General features: G+C 45.5%; 1 protein-coding gene across 1 annotated transcript in view; it reads left to right on the plus strand.

The window, feature by feature from the left end:
* The window catches only part of LOC144937554 (neurobeachin-like), a 525952-nt gene that overhangs the window by 398977 nt on the left and 106001 nt on the right, over positions 1-20974 (plus strand). The window contains exons 21-25 of the mRNA XM_078864832.1: positions 3462-3654; positions 8014-9027; positions 9814-10034; positions 12179-12332; positions 13979-13987. Of these exons, the coding sequence (XP_078720958.1) occupies positions 3462-3654; positions 8014-9027; positions 9814-10034; positions 12179-12332; positions 13979-13987 (1591 nt within the window). The remainder of the gene's footprint in view (positions 1-3461; positions 3655-8013; positions 9028-9813; positions 10035-12178; positions 12333-13978; positions 13988-20974) is intronic.

Consider the following 20974-nt stretch of genomic DNA (forward strand, 5'->3'; position numbering starts at 1 on the left):
TGAACAGCGATTGGAAGACTGCAAATCACCAAAGACCGTGTACAAGGGAATGTCCACCACTGACCTAAAATGTGTTTGTCACATGACACTGACTTTGACCACCCTTTCAAAAATGTGGTGTTATCAACTTCGTTGAAGGAAATGTAATTTACATGCCGTGCAGGTCATGAGGGTTACTTAACCGTACTTCCCCACACTGGTCAGTGCCCGTTGATGAAGATGGGGAGCATAGATGTGCAGTACAACAACGGATGTTGATGCACTACCCCCTCTACTGCTCAACATGTAGCCATAGGGCTAATTTACCCGCAATGCACCCGAAATCATCAAACCTCGGAAGCTCAGCAGGTTTGGGCATGGTTAGTGCTTGGATGGGTGACCACCGCAGGTTCGTCATAGGGTTTGCAGGGATAAATGCAGGTATTGTAACAAGCGGTATTGCAATTAACGCCACTTGTTGATGAACCAGCGATTCGACGCTGCCGGCCGGGGTACAGTAATTATAAGGTGGTTCTGGAAATTGCACTTGCCAGAGTGCAAATGCCGTTCCCCTGCAAGTCACCTTTTCCCCTTCTAGCCTTAACAACTACAACAACTACAGCCCGCATTGTAATAATTGACCCTTCACCAATAAAACCGCAGCCTCTTATTAATCACATCGTAACATTTATATATATATCTTTTGTTTGTTAATTTTCTATGTAGCTGTGAATTGAAGGCTTTTTTTTACAAAACACATCTCTAACGACATTCAGGTTAATTAAATGGTTAAGGTTATAAGGTCGACCCTGAGACTTGGACCAAAATGATTCCCCCAAAGTCATGTCCATTTGTTTAATTAAAGGTCGTGTTGGGGATGTGATTTATTGCACCGTTTAACACCGCAGCAACGTCCATGGACCTTGATTTTTGCAGGCATTATCTGAGTGCTTGAAAAATGAGACAACATTTTAGTGCGGTGCAAATGTGTTGAGAATAAAACAAACACATCGACATACACAATCTGCACGCGCGCGCAAACACACAATGAGCCCATTTCTGATTCCTAAAATTCACAACAACCAAGCTTCTCAAAGTATCTTGTTAATTGTATTGTGTACGTGCCCTCAGGAGATGTTTTTTGCCTGGGTGATATATATAATGCATTATTTATTCTGGAATCTGTTTTAAATACGTATTCAATTTTCTTTCAATTGTCACCGCTGTTATCTTATTTTAACTTGGGTTTATCGGCAAAATCATTTTATCCTCGCTTCATGCCAGTGAACGGCCTCTCGAAAAGGTTGTCAGAGAACTACTTCTAATGTTGCTACGGTCGCCTCTTGTCCACACTGCGCGATTGCTGCACATGCCTTGCGAAAGTGGCTTGTTTTCACGTGGCAATCAAACAGAGGCTGAAGTAAGTCAACAACCATATTTAATGAGGGAAGTTTTTGTTTGACTTGGCTCAGATCATTACCTCTCTGCACGTGAGAATGTGGTTTCATTCTAGGTGGTTTCCTCGAATGCAATGCAAGATCTCAGTGGTGTCAGCTCGTTGCTCTGTTGGGGTATTACTCTCCTCGTGGCTACCTCACAGAAGAGCTCAGATTGGTTGATGCAGAGCCACTTTAGAATTGCCGAATGTGGGTTGGAGGGTGTTCGTGATTGAGCCGAAATCTACTTCACGATAAAGTTATCTTTAAGTCATTTTCCATATTTAGTGATAACCTGTGACAAGAACAAAGGCACCCAGAGCTGGCGGTTCATGACACTTTCATCATTTACTCTTGAACCCACCCAACCATCCAGCAAACATGGGATCGTTAGGCCAACGGTGGTCCAATGCTTCCAATCACATGCCAATGTTGGCCCAATGTGACTTTTTTTTGGCACCTCTTGTAGGCCACGTAATAATATACATCTAAACTCAACATGTGGTATCCAGCATTTGCTGCTACTATCACTGTTTATGATCTTTTGTTAGACTTTCACTTGGTGCATTTGCAATTGTTGATTTTCCACAACTGCCAAAAAAAGTTGACTGGGAACTGTGGACAACACCATGAAGACTTGTGACCGATGTTTGCAAAAGTAGTTGTGCCATCTGTGTTGGAAACATCTGAACTTACCCCTGGACCCTGCCCTTTACCAACCCACACTGACCAGCATGGAGAAGTATGGCCAACAACGTCCCATGATAAGCCCAGAGTGAGGAGGTCTTAATCCAACAGCAGATTAGCGAAGAGTTGAAAATTATCTCCTTAATTAGTTGTGCTGTACGTTAATTACGAAGGTAAATTCAGATTTGTGGCCAATTTGTATCTCATTTGAGTACAGAGTGTAGTTTTTATTTTACTCTGCGTGGTTTAAGTTGAATTGTGAGGGAACTACAACAAAGTTTTACACTTCATCTTCAAAATAAGTTTTTTAATATTCTGTTACCATTCCATTGTGCACGTTGCTCCATATATCTGTGTTTAAAAATCGTTCACTGAAGAGAAACCTAGGAGGCTCAGGGCTACTGGAGCACTCATCCTATGCCAGTGGCCTCAGAGATCCTGATTTAATTCCCATCGTTGGCCGTGAATAATTTGGCAATGACTTCTTCGGGCAAAATGGTTCCCATGTGTAACAAGCTTTAATGGTTTCACACCATTGCACCATCGAAAGCCCAAAAATATGAATTTTTTAAAAAGTATTATTTCCAGTCGATTTGGCTCACCCAGCTTTGTGGACTTTGCTTTTATATTTAGTCACAGGGATAGAGCAAATATTCTCCAGCTTATGTTTGCCCTATCATGTACTGGCCTTATTGGGTAAGCGGAGGGATTGGATTTTTTTTAAGAGTGAATATGAGCCCAATTGAATCTAATGTTGGTTCTAGGCTTCGTTTAATAATTCCACGCTATCGTTGGGACTATAATAATATTTTAAACATTCCCTCGCGATATAATCAACGGAGTTGTGTATTTTCAGTGATTGATAAAAGCAAGGCAGTAAATAATATACTGTACATTTCAATCCACTAGTGCATGATGTTTCTTCCAAATCATGCAGATGGGGATAGTCAGTTTAACACATAAGCTTTTGTGACCAACATTGTCTATAATAGTAATCGAGGTTTTTTCTTCTTTTGGCATAGATTAAACCCCCACACCTGCCTTCGCACCTGATTGGTTCACAAGTGACGACATCACGTTTATCTCTCTACTTTAGACCGAAACAGGATGGTTTCTCCACAACTCGGGCTGCCGGATGACGCTAATTGTAATTACTGGCGAATCGTCGTACTCGAATTGTAAATGTTGTGAGTTTTACTCTCGAAAAGTTTTACTCTCAAAAAGAGCCATATAGCTCAGTGGGCCTTACCTGGTACAATAAAAAAAAAATTGTCGGTATTTACCGGTATATGTTTGAAAGTGAGTCTGCACGCGGGGGGGGGGGGGGCGCGGACGTGACCGCTTTACGTCTGTGCGCAGGTGCCTGCTGCAGTGCTCCGTGTGGCAGGACTGGATGTTCTCGCTCGGCTATATCAACCCGCGCAGCAGCGAGGAGCAGAAGGTTACGGAAATGGTGTACTCCATCTTTCGCATCCTCCTCTACCACGCCATCAAGTACGAGTGGGGTGGCTGGCGCGTCTGGGTCGACACACTCTCCATTGCCCACTCCAAGGTCAGTGCACGGGAACGCCACGCAGTGCAAGAGGGGAGAGGAGGGTGGGGGGGGGGAGAGGAGGGTGGGGGGGGGGAGAGGAGGGTGGGGGGGGAGAGAGGGAGGGTGGGGAGGGGGAGAGGAGGGTGGGGGGGGAGAGGAGGTTGGGGGGGGGAGAGGAGGGTGGGGGGGGAGAGGAGGGTGGGGGGGGAGAGGAGGGTGGGGGGGGGAGAGGAGGGTGGGGGGGGAGAGGAGGGTGGGGGGGGGAGAGGAGGGTGGGGGGGGGGAGAGGAGGGTGGGGGGGGAGAGGAGGGTGGGGAGGGGGAGAGGAGGGTGGGGGGGGGGGAGAGGAGGGTGGGGGGGGAGAGGAGGGTGGGGGGGGGGAGAGGAGGGTGGGGGGGGGAGAGGAGGGTGGGGGGGGGGAGAGGAGGGGTGGTGGGGGGGGAGAGGAGGGGTGGGGGGGGAGAGGAGGGTGGGGGGGGGAGAGGAGGGTGGGGGGGGGAGAGGAGGGTGGGGGGGGGGGGAGCGCCCCTCCTTGTGAGAAGTGCAGCGCTGCTCGACACGGAGGACGTCAAGACAAAGGGGGGGTGGTGGACAGTTCTCCTTCACGGCTCGTTTTCCCGGCACGTGAAACGGCAAGGCCTTACTCTTTGGTTCCTTCGGTAAAGTCACGTAGAAAGAAAATAAATTAAATAATAGAATACGACGTTTCGATTGCAACACAAGCAGCCGTCATCAGGTAGAACTCAATTTGAGAGAGAGACAAAACACAGACACGGAGACACAAGCAGAGAGAGACAACACAGAGACACACAGAGGGAGACACACAACATAGACACACAGAGACCCAATGCCTCTGTGTCGAGGCCTTTAAATAGAGAGAGAGGGGGGGGCAGAGAGAGAGGTGGGTCTGCTGGAGCAGCTGCTGGAGCAAATAAATTAGCATGTCACTGAAAGAATCAACAAGACAGGACTGGTACATTTTAGAGAGATTTGTGTGGAAATCCACAAGGCCTTGTTTACACGACAGCTTGAGGGGGCCCACCCGTCTGAAAAGGCATCGGCCTCGGGGGGCTGTGGGTGTTGTTATAACCTAGCGCGGTCCCGACAAGTAACGCGGTCATTTCAAGCAACACCGCTTTGCCGATTTGATACTTGCTCATGTCACTGAAGCCAAGGTCGAGGTTCAAATAAGTAATTGTGGCCTGCGTTCATCACAGAAAGTTTCTTCAATACTTGCCTAACCTCCGAGATCCGCACTTCCAGTATCCCACCATTTATCTGCATCTTTCCCTTGCTCACTTACCTCCGGGTGTCACTCCAACGTCTGTCAGGGTAAACTGGGGCATCATGGTGGTGAGATGTTAACTACCTCGCCTGGTATGCAGGAGGTTGTGGGTTTGATCCCGACCCTGACTTCTGTATGTTCGGAGTTTGCATGTCTCTCTCCCTGTTGTCGCATGGATTTTTCTCCGGGTCCTCCGGTTTTTCCGTCCAAATTTAGAATCAATATGCGTTTTAGAATATCTGGCTGCTATACATGTCCGCATGATAAGCCAATTCGTTGAGCTATCATAGCCCAGTGGGCCTTACCTGGTAAAATAAAAAAAATAGTTGAGTTGAGTTTGACCTGCACCATTTCTTCTGCACACGTGCCTCACTGATGGGAACTTCACCTTCCTGTTCACAGCTGCAGCATAAGCCTATCTTGCCATGTTATATTCTCATCAGAACTTCCAAGTTCCTTCTTCTACCCCTGTCATGGAATTCCTGGCATCCTCCTTATAAGTCTCTTTGACGACCAACTAATTGTACAACTGCGGATGAATTGGCAGTATTGGGAACAGTATTACATAGTGAAATCATCCGCGAGTATGCTCATGTCACAAAACAGGGCAAGTCTGCTGCCATGTGCAGCATTGCATTGCATCACTCAACTTGCGCAATCCTCCACACCTCGAAAATCACCCGCAAATTACTAATTTAGATTTATAGCAATCATCAACCCCTCCCAGTTGACTCGCGTCCCGCCGCCTGGTTAAACAAAATAAACTTGAATTCGAAACCTCAGTGCATGCCAGCGGTTTCCACATTTTTCATGTTTGACATGCTCTCAGCACATTTTTACATCGAATCTAAATTCTCACCATGTAATGTGGCACGGTGGTTAGAGTGCTTGACTCAAAGCTGTGAGCTCAAATTCCAGTCAACTCAGCCCACAGCCATTCTGGGCAGATTAAAATAAGTACTAATTTGTGGAACGGTAACACGAGTTGTCCTCTGTATATACTGGCTCCCACCATCGCATTGTGTCAATTTCACCACTGGCTTATGGTCTGTAGTGGACATGAGCACCCATCTTTCACTTTATTAGGAAAAGCTTTTTGTCACTGCTGTACGATTAGAATAAGCAACGCCACAACGCCAATGGTCTCCAGTCAAGAAGCACGCAACACGTTCATGAAATATTGAAACAGCGGTAATATTTTGAGTCATGCAAGTGTAGAAACAATGCCCCTTGCCCTCGTAGCACTTCACATCGACCGGCTGCTGTTTGTGCCGGGGATTCTTGGGGCCCAGGTAATTACACCGAGCTGGAGGGCAGGAATTTAGTTTACTTGCTAAATAAGCCATGAGTGTCAGAAAACAGGGAGCGCATTGCTCTTTACTGCTTGCAGCTTGGCACCTCAAGGCCCTGGCACTGACATGGGCTCTTATAATAACCTCCAGAGCTTCAGCAGCAAGGTACAATTATTGTCCTACCTTGCTGAGAAGCAGCATCGGGAGTCCCATTATTAATATCAACCACTTGTCTGGCTGTATAGAAGTTGTAGGCCAATCTCATTCCATTGCTTTGTACAGCTTCAGAAATTGTTCATTCTGAAATATTCCTCGATTGTGTCAATTCGGCTGGTCTATCGTCACGACTTTAATATGTGACGTGCTCAATATTCTGGATGTGATTCAATCATTACTTGTGTCCCTATACTGTGTTTGCTCACGATCTAGTGGTCCTCTTTAGATCGTGAGCAAACACAGTATAGGGACACAAGTAATGATCGAATGACATCCAGAACATTGGTCCTCATGATCCAGTAAGCAGTCAGTGTTGCTCTTCTTTGTGCTGTGGCCGTGAGCCATTGGTAGAAATTCCACATTCCTGTGCTGGGGCCAATATATCCTGAGAGCAACCAATTTTGACTCTTCACAAAGCGGTACTCGTTTTCATTCTTCATCCTTAACCAGCCGATTCGTTTTTACAAAAATCATTTATCTGTATTTGTGTATATCTGCTAATGCTGCACTCTACTCCTTTGTGGCTTTTTGAAGTTTTAATAATTGTCTTTGCAAGAGAGTACGAGATTACATTCGTATTTAAGGCAGCGCAGTAGAACTCCTCATGTCTAAACTGAAAGGGGATGCGATTGGCAGACCCTATTTCTCTGTTTATCCACACACTATACACCTTGTCCACTTGGAAATGCGTGGATAAACACAAGGACGTTTGGGAGCAACATCTCGGTCACTCATCTTGGCTGTGATTTTGCATGGATAATGAATTATATCCTCGTGGGAGATAACTTTCACGTCAGCTGTGGGTTAGGTCTGCAAAAAAGCATGCAAATTAGGACGAATTCGCCATCCAATTCTGCGTTTTTTCATTTTATTCCTGCGTTTGCATGGATAATAGAGATGAATTAGTCGTGCCTGCAGTGACCACCTCTGGGAGACACTTGTCCATGGAGAAATGTCACCATTATCACTTCTGATCTTACAACTGCCTAGGCATCATCATCATTGACATCACCGTTGCTGTTGACTAGGCCAGCCGACCACCTCCACCATCAGCACTGCCATCAGCACTGCCACCACCATCACCACCACCACCTCTATCACTGCCACCACCAGCACCACCTCCACTTCACCACCTCCATTACTGCCACCACAAGCACCACCAGCACCAGCACCACCACTAATACCACCACCACCATCACCACCGCCACCACCCAGTGAAATAATTCAGAATATAATGAATATTGGTGAAATGTGGAAAATAAATACAAGGCGTATAGACCGAGCCACTTAGTGATATTTTACATTAAAATAATGATTGATGGTCATTTCGGTAAGTAATATATCTGGCATTAGTAAACAAGGACCACTTTGTTGGACGTTCATAAATGCTCTATTATGAAGTGGCCGGCTCAATCCGTAGGAATTCACAATTCCCACCAGTTTACTTGGGTCCCATGACAAGCGCGCTGGCAACGATCGTCGCGTCACGTGCAAAACGAGCAACAAGCCGGGCTGGCCGACGGAGCTCATGACAATCTCGCGTCACCCCGTGTCCCCCCCTCCCCCCCCGCCCCCCGGGGTCAGGTGACCTACGAGGCACACCGCGAGTACCTGGCCAAGATGTACGAGGAGTACCAGCGGCAGGAGGAGGAGAACATCAAGCGTGGCAACAAGGGCACGGTGAGCACCATCTCGGGCCTGTCGGCCGCCCAGCTGCGCAGCGCGCTCGACGGCCCGCAGCTGCGCGAGCTGGAGGAAGGGGCCGACGCGCGCGCGCACAGCCCCTCGGACGGCGAGGCCGACCTCCGGCCACCCCCCGTCGAGGTGCACAACTTCCTGGCGGAGAGCGAGACGGCCTCGGTGGGGGCGGCCGTCGTGGCCGTGGGTGTGGCCCAGGGCGGAGGGGCGGTGCAGGCCGTGAGCAGCGGCACGCAGGAGCTGCAGGACCTGCTCGGGGGCGGGGATGACCTGCGTGCCGAGAAGGTGGAGGCCACGGAGGTGAAGATGGATGAGGCGGATCTGACGCCAGAGACGCCCATGGCCGGCATCCTCCTGCCCAATTCGATGCTCAACGACATCGACGCGCCGGCTCCTCGGCTGCCTTCCTCCTCGGCGGTGGACGGCAACGACATCTGCAAGCTGGACGAGCTGGGCGAGTCTACCCTCACCACGATGGTGCAGGGCTCAAGCGACCTGCTGATCCCTGGCGAGTTTTTGGTAGAGAAAAGAACATCTGAATTCCCCTGCATCCCTCCCCCCGACAGCACGAGCTCAGACTTGAAAATCCTCGACTCTGAGCCGGACCTGCCGCTCATTGACACCGATGAGATCTTGGAGGGTCCCCTCAGCACCATAAGCCCCAGCTCCGACCTGAAGCCTCCGGAGGAGTTTGACCAGCAGCTGGGGGCGGTGGCTGATGTCACCAAGCAGGCGTCGCTGTCCTCTGATGCAGGGGTAGAGTGTGCAGATGTGGAAGTCGGCGCGGTGAAGGCCATCTCCAACCTGGACGCTGCCAGCGTCACGTCGGACGCCGAGAAGTCCGACGATGGGAAGGAGGTCGGGAAGGAGCTCCGGAAAATACAGACGACCTCCACCCAGGTACCGGCAGTCCGCACGCATTCATCCGCATATTATGGCAGATCGAATTCTTGAGCTGCGCAGGTTTTAGATTGTATTCATGTTTTAGCATTAATTTAATTTGTCTCAGATTAGTGGTACACAGAGCATGCCTACATTGGTGGCTCAGAGCCAGTGGGACACATTCCACATTCCTACAACTCGAGCCAGATCATCTATAGGATCATCACTGTTTATTTATTGAATCAACTGCCACTCGTGATGCAAGCGCTCTCATTGCAGTGCCATCCAGTTGTATACTTTTGGTGTGGATAGAACTTCCTAAAGTTTTTTTTTCCCTGAAGTGCAATGATGGACTTTGTGTTTCAACCAACATGTCATTGTTTAAGCTTATGTTTTCATAATCTTCCCACAAGCACGTTATTCCTCGTGAGTTAAGCTATATTTAATAATCTATGGCCTTTAAACAATATATGTTATAGGAGAGTGAGTAAACGTTTAACACGTCTAGTGGTGCTCTTGGCAGAGCGAGTGTTTGACTCCCAGTTGGAATTCCGTAAATTTAATTTCCTTTCTGGGTCAACTCAGCCCACCATCTCTCTGGGGTTAGTCAATTCACTCTGCGGGACACTAAAAGTGATCATCCTTTCGAGAAATCTACTCCCACCTCATTAAGGAATGCTGAATTGTCACCGCTGACCGTATGTGAGAACTGTCTCGGATTTATTTGGACATGGGAAACGGCTTACAGCTTGAGACTCTGAGAGTTCATAGCGGTTCACGCTCGTTTGAAATGCCCGCACGCAGTCGATGCAGCAGGGCAAGGCGGGCCTGGTGAAGGAGCGGGATCTAGGCGTGGACCTGGGATTCCGCGGGATGCCCATGACAGAGGAGCAGCGTCGGCAGTTCAGCCCGGGACCCCGCACCACCATGTTCCGCATCCCAGAGTTCAAATGGTCGGCCATGCACCAGCGCCTGCTCAACGACCTACTCTTCGCCCTGGAGACAGACATCCACATCTGGAGGAGGTGGGTGAAATCAAGAAAAACATGCGATTCCTCAGTGAGCGGTTGTTTGGAGATACACAATCGTAAGGGATAATTGTACAGGTGGCAGTACCTGCAATTTCTTTGTCACGGAACTGCTGGCAGAAGGGTCTCCACTCGAGTGAGCTCTGGAGAGCCCCTCCAGAGGATATTTTGCCTGACGGAGGTCTTGTAAGAGGTGGGGAATTCACACACTTTACTCCACTATGCAAGGCCTTCCGATCGTCTCACTGTGTTGTACCCATTTGTACTGCTGTATGAAAAGTGCTCGCAATAATTGTGCTCTGTTTTGGAAAATCGTGGGAAATAAATGAACAGTTAAATAGGTGTATTTACTTGTTTGGATGAACGAAGATTTAATCAGGAAAGCAATGGGACTTCCTGATCTGCCAGTAGCATTGTGTATACAAGTCAAACCCTGTGCTGGCTGTGACTCAGCCCTTCGTAAGCCACCGAAACGTGACACACGGCGATTTGAACCCCACCATGTTGTTGGGTGGAGTAGAGGTCACTGCATTGCATTCATTTATTTTACCCGTAATTGACTGTAGTGTCTTATGCATCATCAGGTTGCACTCGTTACACACAGAGTGCTTTCCACAAATAAACCACACCATTTTGATGATTTCGTTAAAGAGCATAAACCATCATGCAAACTCCGGTCATCCTCGCAGCGGCTTTTGGCTATCCATTGAACAAAGACGGTCACTGCATCACGCGCTTTCAGATGCACTTCTGCGGCCGTCTGAAACGCTCTTCCTTTCCGATATTAGGAAGCCACTGGAGCTATGTACTTTTAAATCATCTAGATTGAAAACTAATTTTTTTTATAACTGCTTTTTGTGTTCAGTTTGTTTTCCTTCCCCGGCCCTTCCAATTAGCACAGTTGGCTACGTATGGTGCGAAAGAAGTTCAACATACATAGATCATGATGCTTCAGAGATTCCCGGCTATGTTTCTGATACTGAGTGTGGCATTAGCTTGATTGAAAAAAGTAAAAGTCCAAATTTAATGAAATGCCCATGTATGTTGAACCGTGTTAATCGCAAGGCTAAAATCGCTCTAAAATCTCTCTAAGGAACGGGAGCTTGTCAGCGACGTTTGAGGCCACCTCCCGCTGCAATGCTGCATTCAATTTTAACTCGGCCAGAAATTCTCATTTTTGCCAGATAAAGCAAAAATCCCCGTAGGCTAGCATTCTTTAAGGTTTCTCGGCTGGAGCCCTTTCCTTTCTGTCTGGTTAGGTCTCACCTCCCTTGCAATCAAGGCATTGCCTTAAAGGCTGAAAGATCTGGGACTCTAACCAATGAACCTTGACCTCGGAGGCGCGGAAGCTACCACCAGACCGGAACGCTCGTGAGCGTTCGGGCTTTCATCGACCCGTGTTGTGAAATCATGACCTTGTTTCGGGTGCTGGAGCTCTCCGTAGTTATCAACGGCTCCTTTGAGAGGCGCCGCACTCGTCCCGAGCTGGCTGTCTCGCAAACAAACACAATGAGGGCTTCTCTTTTGTATGGCCTCGGCAGATTGGGGCCACGTTTTACGGCACCTTCATGACACGTGATCAAAGGTGGCCGACGATCTCGGATAATCTGAACTGCAGCGTGTTGTGATGTGTCATTCATAACACCTGCGCCAGTGTTATTTTTGTTTGCGGTGTGCGGTGGGAGCTGCGGTGCAGCGGTTATCATCACCTCTCTGCCGCAAAAAAACGGTGACTTGAAATCGGTTCCATGAGTAACATAACGGAGGCGGGCGATATCGCAACGTCTCCCTTGGTTCACTCGCCCTTAAATGAGTACCTGCTACAGTCTGTGAATGTCAGCACTTGACAGACAAATGTGGCCAAGCATGGTGCTGACCACCCCGTCGGGTGATATGCTGGCCTTAATAGGTGCTCATTCAATGTACTTTTCCCCCAGCAGTCTCTGTGGCCACAAGGCATTTTATGTGGTGGGTTTCTAGAAAATCCGCCAATTTGTGGGACTGTGCCTACCTTCATAGGCGTCCGCTTACAGCACATGCTGCGGCAGTCTCTTAGGCTATGAGAGCGGATGTTTGCCTCTGTGTGTGCTCCTCGTGTACTGCCCCAGGAGGGTGCTATCAATTGCTTCCTCCTGTTTCAGCCACACGACGAAGACAATCATGGACTTCGTCAACAGCAACGAGAACATCATCTTTGTGCACAACACCATTCACCTCATTTCCCAAATGGTGGATAACATCATCATCGCCTGTGGGGGCATTCTGCCCCTGCTGTCTGCGGCAACTTCCCCTTCGGTGAGCATCCCCCCTCCTCCTCCTCCTGCCTTACAGCTGCGCATGAAGCACCTTGAATCAGAATCAGAAAATGTATTTAGACTGGAGGAATACGAAGAGCTACAAAGCTTTTTTTCCCTGATGTCCAGGAGGGGGTGGGTAAGAGCGCTACAACAACAAACAATACAAAACACACGATAGTAGAGTAAAGTACAAGAAAGGTAAACAAATCACCCAAACACAAACAAATAACACTCAACCATCCCCAACCTACCAGGCAAAGCCCACTGAGGTATTCACTTATTTTTCAGAAGCAACCTGACCACAAATGATAGCTCAACAAAGTGGTCCATCATTTGGACTTTTCTAGCACCAAAATAATCTAAATAATCTCAATGCAAGTTTCTAAATGTGGAGAGAAAAGCCGGAGGAACCAGAGAAAAAATTCACGCGACCACGGGGAGAACATGCAAACTCCAAATGTATGTCTTTCACCTCTTACCCAAGACTCTAGTCCTGGACTTCACATCACAGTTATTATGCAGAAGCATCATCATCATCAGCGCTTTGTATGTTATGTTGTGGAGAACACGAGACACAAAATAAATAAGCAGTCGATGTGCCTCCTTACAATATCTGTCCCTCTACCAAAGAATATAACTGGCCCAGAGTTTGCTTGTGTTGTTTAAATTATGCATTCCCAGAAGGCTGTTCACCTGATGGGATGTGTCAGAAATCCTTGCGTGTTTTTTGTTGTTGTTGTATATCTAGAGACAGATATGTGAAGGCGGTGGCTTGTCTGCTGATTTATTTTATAGGACAGCAGCTTGGCTGAAAGGGGGATGGGTGACCCAGAATGAAGGACATAGTTACCTCACCCAACAGTGTCATGGGAACAATACGTTTAATTATCACACGAGGTAGCTGAGTGCGTGCTTGCATGATAATGAAATGCATTCCTCGTGTCAAGAGGCTGGATTTGAGAATGTGCACCAGACAAAAAACGGCAAGGCGACCAAACACACAGCCACCTAGCCCACACCACACAGTGCACGATAATTGTTGTACTCTAAATACGATCTATTGATACAATTTGAAATCCGATTATAGAGTTTAAAAGCTCATGGCGGAGCCAGAATATTTACTGAAATTAATGATGCGCATGAAATTATTCTGATAGATTCATCAATTAAAATCAAGCACTTTGCTTCAAGTGCACGCACTGCATCACAAATTTAGGCACCCTTTACTCCAAACTCACACGTGCACGTGGTTCATGAAGATTCAAAATGTTTGTGTAAATTTCACAAAATATTCTATATTTAATGTAAAGCTTTCGTGACTGCAGGGATTCATATTCTTGGTTCTTTCGGTAAAGTCACGTAGAAGGGAAATAATAAAGTAAAGCAAATATATTGTATTGTTTAATATTTTTATTATTTTATAATTTCCCTTCTACGTGACTTTACCGAAAAAACCAAGAAAATATTCTATATTACAATGGAACAAAATGGCGCATGGACAAAACTTTAACATTCACACTGCCTCGTATAGCATTCGGTCTTTCTAAAAATCACTGACTGTGTTAAAAAAAAATGGTATTCAGTTACTGCTTGTTTTTGAATTAATCCGATTGCGTGTTCTCTCCTGTCTTTTGCCTTTTTCAGGGTTCAAAGGTCAGTAACGATTCTCTATTCATCATCTTGTCATCTTTCAGACCAGTAGGCTTGTTGACATTTACATACATTGTTACGCTTTGTGCTGCAATCAGCGTTGCAAATGTTGTCTCTCATTGTGTGCCACTTCATCGAATTCAAATTAATACCATAATGGTGCTTCCATGAATTTTAGTTGTATTATGAGCTTGATTGCCATGTGACTCGCATGGCCTTTGTTCACAACAATTGTCAACCATGCAGACCTCGAATGATGACATTGTATTAATTCCAATCGACGTAAATGTGTGGTGGCTCTAAAACAAAACAAAAAGTCTACTTTTACCATCCAATATGTATTAAAATGTATTAATCAAGTCAGTGGTAGTATGGTTAGAGCGCTGCACTATATTGTAAGAAGAGTGAGTTCAAACTAAGCGATGGGGTTGACATCGTGTATCATTATTTGTTTCTTTCGGTTAAGTCACGTCTAAAGATGAAATAATAAATTAAATTAAATAATAGAATACGACGTTTCGATTGCAACACAAACAATCATCATCAGGTATAATGAAATAGCGACATAAAATCTAACCAGAAAACTATAGACAGACATATTAGCAGACAGATATCACCAAGATACATAGCGAGAGCAACACAGGTAACAGAGAGGGGTGATCGTCTCTGTGTGGTGGCCTTAAATAAACAGAGGGGGGCGGAGGCAGAGAGAGGGAGGAGGGTTAGAGAAAAAAATAGCATATCAATGAGTGGTCAACAGACGTGGTGCTGCGAATGCGATGGCACGGCAAGCAAGCCTGAAAATCAGGAGAAGGACACACTAAAATTAAATAACCTAGTAAAATATCGAAATGTAATGTAATACAACACAGAGGGTCGGTCAACACACAATTAATGCATAGCCTGGTTGATTACGTATTTCAAAGATTGCTAAGTTAGAATTTAAGTGTGAACAATCTAAAGAGAGGACACAGGCAGAGAAAACAAGTCGCCAGAGAGAGAGAAAAAAGATAAGCTTAAAACTTCCCCGTAGAAGTGGTTCAATCTTAATTTTAGAACTTTCGTGACTGCAGAAATTATTATTTGTTTCTTTCGGTTAAGTCACGTCTAAAGATAAAATAATAAATTAAATTAAATAATAGAATACGACGTTTCGATTGCAACACAAGCAATCATCATCAGGTATAATGAAATAGCGACATAAAATCTAACCAGAAAACTATAGACAGACATATTAGCAGACAGATATCACCAAGATACATAGCGAGAGCAACACAGGTAACAGAGAGGGGTGATCGTCTCTGTATGGTGGCCTTAAATAGACAGAGGGGGGGGCGGAGGCAGAGAGAGGGAGGAGGGTTAGAGAAAAAATTAGCATATCAATGAGTGGTCAACAGACGTGGTGCTGCGAATGCGATGGCACGGCAAGCAAGCCTGAAAATCAGGAGGACACACTAAAATTAAATAACCTAGTAAAATATCGAAATGTAATGTAATACAACACAGAGGGTCGGTCAACACACAATTAACGCATAGCCTGGTTGATTACGTATTTCAAAGATTGCTAAGTTAGAATTTAAGTGTGAACAATCTAAAGAGAGGACACAGGCAGAGAAAACAAGTCGCCAGAGAGAGAGAAAAAAGATAAGCTTAAAACTTCCCCGTAGAAGTGGTTCAATCTTAATTTTAGAACTTTCGTGACTGCAGAAATTATTATTTGTTTCTTTCGGTTAAGTCACGTCTAAAGATAAAATAATAAATTAAATTAAATAATAGAATACGACGTTTCGATTGCAACACAAGCAATCATCATCAGGTATAATGAAATAGCGACATAAAATCTAACCAGAAAACTATAGACAGACATATTAGCAGACAGATATCACCAAGATACATAGCGAGAGCAACACAGGTAACAGAGAGGGGTGATCGTCTCTGTGTGGTGGCCTTAAATAGACAGAGGGGGGGGCGGAGGCAGAGAAAGGGAGGAGGGTTAGAGAAAAAATTAGCATATCAATGAGTGGTCAACAGACGTGGTGCTGCGAATGCGATGGCACGGCAAGCAAGCCTGAAAATCAGGAGAAGGACACACTAAAATTAAATAACCTAGTAAAATATCGAAATGTAATGTAATACAACACAGAGGGTCGGTCAACACACAATTAACGCATCGCCTGGTTGATTACGTATTTCAAAGATTGCTAAGTTAGAATGTAACCACTTCTACGGGGAAGTTTTAAGCTTATCTTTTTTCTCTCTCTCTGGCGACTTGTTTTCTCTGCCTGTGTCCTCTCTTTAGATTGTTCACACTTAAATTCTAACTTAGCAATCTTTGAAATACGTAATCAACCAGGCTATGCATTAATTGTGTGTTGACCGACCCTCTGTGTTGTATTACATTACATTTCGATATTTTACTAGGTTATTTAATTTTAGTGTGTCCTTCTCCTGATTTTCAGGCTTGCTTGCCGTGCCATCGCATTCGCAGCACCACGTCTGTTGACCACTCATTGATATGCTAATTTTTTCTCTAACCCTCCTCCCTCTCTCTGCCTCCGCCCCCCCCTCTGTCTATTTAAGGCCACCACACAGAGACGATCACCCCTCTCTGTTACCTGTGTTGCTCTCGCTATGTATCTTGGTGATATCTGTCTGCTAATATGTCTGTCTATAGTTTTCTGGTTAGATTTTATGTCGCTATTTCATTATACCTGATGATGATTGCTTGTGTTGCAATCGAAACGTCGTATTCTATTATTTAATTTAATTTATTATTTTATCTTTAGACGTGACTTAACCGAAAGAAACAAATAATAATTCCTGCAATCACGAAAGTTCTAAAATTAAGATCGTGTATCATCCCACCTGGGTTCATAAAATGGGAAACTCTGTGGTAAGTCAACAGTGGCCTTTTTGTGCAGAGCCGGCTCTGCTTCAGGGATGTGGAATGTTCACGACTGTCTCAGTGTCACTAAAGTTCGTGCTCCCCTCCCATTGCACAGTTCAGCAGGGGCACAATGACTTGATTTAACCACGAACGAGGTGCTTTTTTCCCTAAAGAAGAAAGATTGTAATCGATGTGCAATATCTTGTAATAACACGCAAGGGTCAGAAGCCGTAGACATTGACAAAAAGAGACGGAGCTAAAACCGGGACAAATTGTGTAAAGCAACACGGAGGGATGCATGCTTGGAATTAGACAACGATGCAGCGTGAGAAACAACGGGATCGGAGAACATACGCTAGTCAGGGACACGTGACGGTGACTTTAAAGGAAATAATGTGGGCTTGGGCAGGACACGTTCGCTGAAGGGGAATGATTGCCAACGGGATTACCGGTGGCGTGTGTGACGGCTGAGAGAGAGAACCCCACCGAGAGGACGTCCGCCATGGAAATGGAGCAAGGAGATCAGGTGGCTAGGTGGATTGTTGCGTGCATTTCGAGGCTGTGATGTTTGGCATCCGCTTGCGGATACCTACATCCAGCGCCTCCGACTTGCACGGTTGGCTACGTACGGTGGGAAAGCGGTTCAACATACGTACATACAGGTTTGCTGATGATGATTGTGTCAATCCACTGCTAGATGAAGTTCAAGTTCATTATTATGTATAGCCCTGTGAGCTATTCGGCTCGGTTATTTGACCAAACACCGCCATGTTGGTTTGCGGAGTATGGTTCTGGACAAATTCAGGTTATCACTAACCTTTGATGTTAGCCATGGCTGGGGAATCGAACTCAGGGACTTGTTTGTAATGTGTATTTGTTTTGAACTTTTCAAATCAATACGAATCGTTGCAGATTGTGTTGTACCTTCTTCTTTGTATTGTCCACGTACTGATCGCTTGTGCCAAGTGTTCCATGTGCTTCACTCATCACACATTTATTTTCTCTCCGGTCAATGTCGGCAAACTTTATCTGCCACCATTAACAAGCAATGGCTTTAACATAATCATCGCGCTTTTGTTAATTTATCGAATTTAAATGATACATTTATTAACAACTTTATTATCATTTAGATATCTTACTTTTGATGAGTCATCGTGTAATAAAATCTGAATGCATCCAATTTTCACCAATCTCATTGCAATTACTCATTTTCGTAACGTTTAATCTGTCTGCAAGTGATTTTGTTTTGAAATGGCAACTTGGCCTGGAGAACTCGTGCAATGGCAGAGCTCTAGAACCACTGCTGCAATGGGAACCGACAGAGCCCCTGTGTTGGAATCCAAGTGCTGGTTTGTGTATCAACTAGGTTCGGGGAAATAGACTAAAATTGTTTTACTAAAAAACAGCTTGGGTTTCGGGTGTAAAAACAAAGTTAAGTTCTTTACCAGTCACCAACAACTTGACAAAGGAACCATTCAGTATTACATTTGTTTCTTTCACTAATAATCCAATTCACTGTACGATTAAACATTGTGGTTTGATTGACAAAACATTGGGCAATATCAGGAGCCCCGTGCTGTATGGACGCTCAATAAATTCTCGTCAACAAATGATGTAAATGGAAGAAAAATGTAAAAAAAGGGGTTTTCAGATAATTTAGTCATTTCATTTGCTGAACTATGCTTTCATCGCTTCAGTGATCACTGTGTGTGTGTTATCACTGTGTGTGTGTGTTATCACTGTGTGTGTGTGTTATCTCTGTGTGTGTGTTATCACTGTGTGTGTGTCAACACACGCGTGTCCATGAGTGAGAAAGCAGAGAAAGCAGGGACAATGTCAGCAAGGAAAATTAGCAAAAGACACATCGCACGTTGTAAATCGGACTTCTGATTATCGTTGCACACACACGTGACAAGAAAACCACGTTTTATTGAAGACAATTTTTTCAGCATTTTCTCAAATATTAAGTAGTATTATCAAATGGATAATAAGCTGTATCCTTGGATTCCAAGACATCCTAAAATAGAATTGTGATTTGAGGGTTGCAAGGAATTTCACGGCAGGAATGGGGTAAGTAACTTGTAAGTTTGGAACAGAACGTGGCTCGAATTTTCGTCGTTTCGGATGCAATCGGGAAGAAGAGGTTGCGATGGGCTCGGTGCCACATGCGTTAGGTGGAGGAGGGGCAGGAATTACGCGTCGCGCCCAGAGGTCGGGAACCAAACGGGAGAGATGGATGGCGAGATACCGAGAGGGGGCATTGACTGTGAAACAGCTGTGGGAGATGTGGGCAGGACGGAAGTTTTCGGTGGCCACAATGCAATTGGCGATATTGACCGTTTGGATAAAAAACAGCATTTGGGGGGGGAGGTGTGGATAAACAAAATTGGTTAAAATTTGCAAGAAAGCTATCAAACTATGACTTTCAATTTTTAAACTGTAGCTGATGGGTCAGGTATGTAAAAGAGCAACTTGGTGATGCCAAGCTAAGGGGCCGTCCATAAATGACGTCACGCACCTGGGGGGGGGGGGGGGTCAGACATTTGTGACGACGGGGGGGGAGGGAGAAATGTGACGTCACATCAAAATGCGCAACTTTTAATAAATATAGACAACACGTTCTACTTAATTAAATAGACTTTTTGATAAATGTTTTCAACCTACAACATCAGAGTACAGCTGCACATTAACTACGCACTACAATGACAATAGTTTAAAGCGATTTGAAGCATGTTTTATTTTGTTGGTGGGGGGGCAGAGCTTTGTGACGTCATATTTGAGTGGGGGTCTGACTTGTTGTGACGCCGTGTGACTAGGGGGGAGGGCGGTGATAAAAAATCGTCCAAAATCGCGTGACGTCATTTATGGACGGCCCCTAAGCCAAAGTAAATCGACGGCGTGTGAGCAAGGTGCTGCCGTGGAGAGAAGGGGCGGGTTGGGCAGAGTCGATGAGAAACACCGTGACGTGCCGCCACCTACAGCTCGTAACGACTCGGTGCCCTTGGGGGGGGGGGGGATTTGCCAAGGAGCTTCATCAAGAAAACAGCCAAGGCATCATCCCTCTCTCACACACACACACTGCCTTGAACAAGCAGCACGCAGAAACGTTGTTATCGTCGCATTTGCCCTCTCTGCTTGACTGTAGCCGGACATAATAGACGGTTGGGGCTTACGCCATGGATAAACTATGGACTTGAAAGAAGTCGTGATTTAGAAATTGTAAATCTTTTTTTTCTCCTCCGAATTTTCTGATAATTTACATTGTCAAAAAGATGTGACCCGCCTTCCTGTAACAAGCATAACGCCACGTTTTCAGATCAATCCGAAACAAAGGACATTGCATCATTCAAATGTATCTAGGCCTGAAATGTTATGATTAATCCAAAAATCGGATAAACATCCCGAGCGTGCATATATCTTACACTAAATCATAGTTGTGTTGTTATTTCATCCATACATTGTTCAGAATTTGGCCACTGCAAGTCAGTGAATGCTGGATCTCCGATCCATCCAAGAGAGTTTGTAATTCCCAGTGAGTTTTGTGCGTCAGCTCCTGTCACAAATATGCAAACCCGGATGGGATCACGTTAACTTCTTTGATTTCACCTCAGAGTTCTCTGACTATAATTGCTCTGTTCCTTTCCGTCCTCTCCTCATGAAATCATATTTGCATCTCTGTAATGTATGTAATGTGTGTGTGTGTGCGTGTGAGCCTCGTAATTTCTCATTACATTGAACATTTAAATCGGCTTTAAAGTGCACTTAATTGCCATTGAAAACGTGCCGCTCTGCATCGCAATAACTCTCTCAATGTTTCCTGCCGGTCGTGAAGAGTAGGAAACGAGAGTCTGCGTGTAATAGAGTGCAACAGTTGATACCGCGTTGGCTCGTCTGAGATAAATGTCACCGGACAAGACGAATGGGAGCGAAACAAAAGTCACGGAGAAAAAGTTTGCTCGACAATAACAGTGAAACGGTCTGTTTTCATCGGTGTTACGCCTCCACTTTCCTGCCTGAAACAGTGGCCTCCTCCATTGTGCATTGTATTTTCATACTTACCATTGCAACGTTCATTTGTCTACATTATCTCGTCGTCGTGGTGC

This window comes from Lampetra fluviatilis, chromosome 19 (assembly GCF_964198595.1).
Source record: "Lampetra fluviatilis chromosome 19, kcLamFluv1.1, whole genome shotgun sequence".
NCBI classification, from domain to species: domain Eukaryota; kingdom Metazoa; phylum Chordata; class Hyperoartia; order Petromyzontiformes; family Petromyzontidae; genus Lampetra; species Lampetra fluviatilis.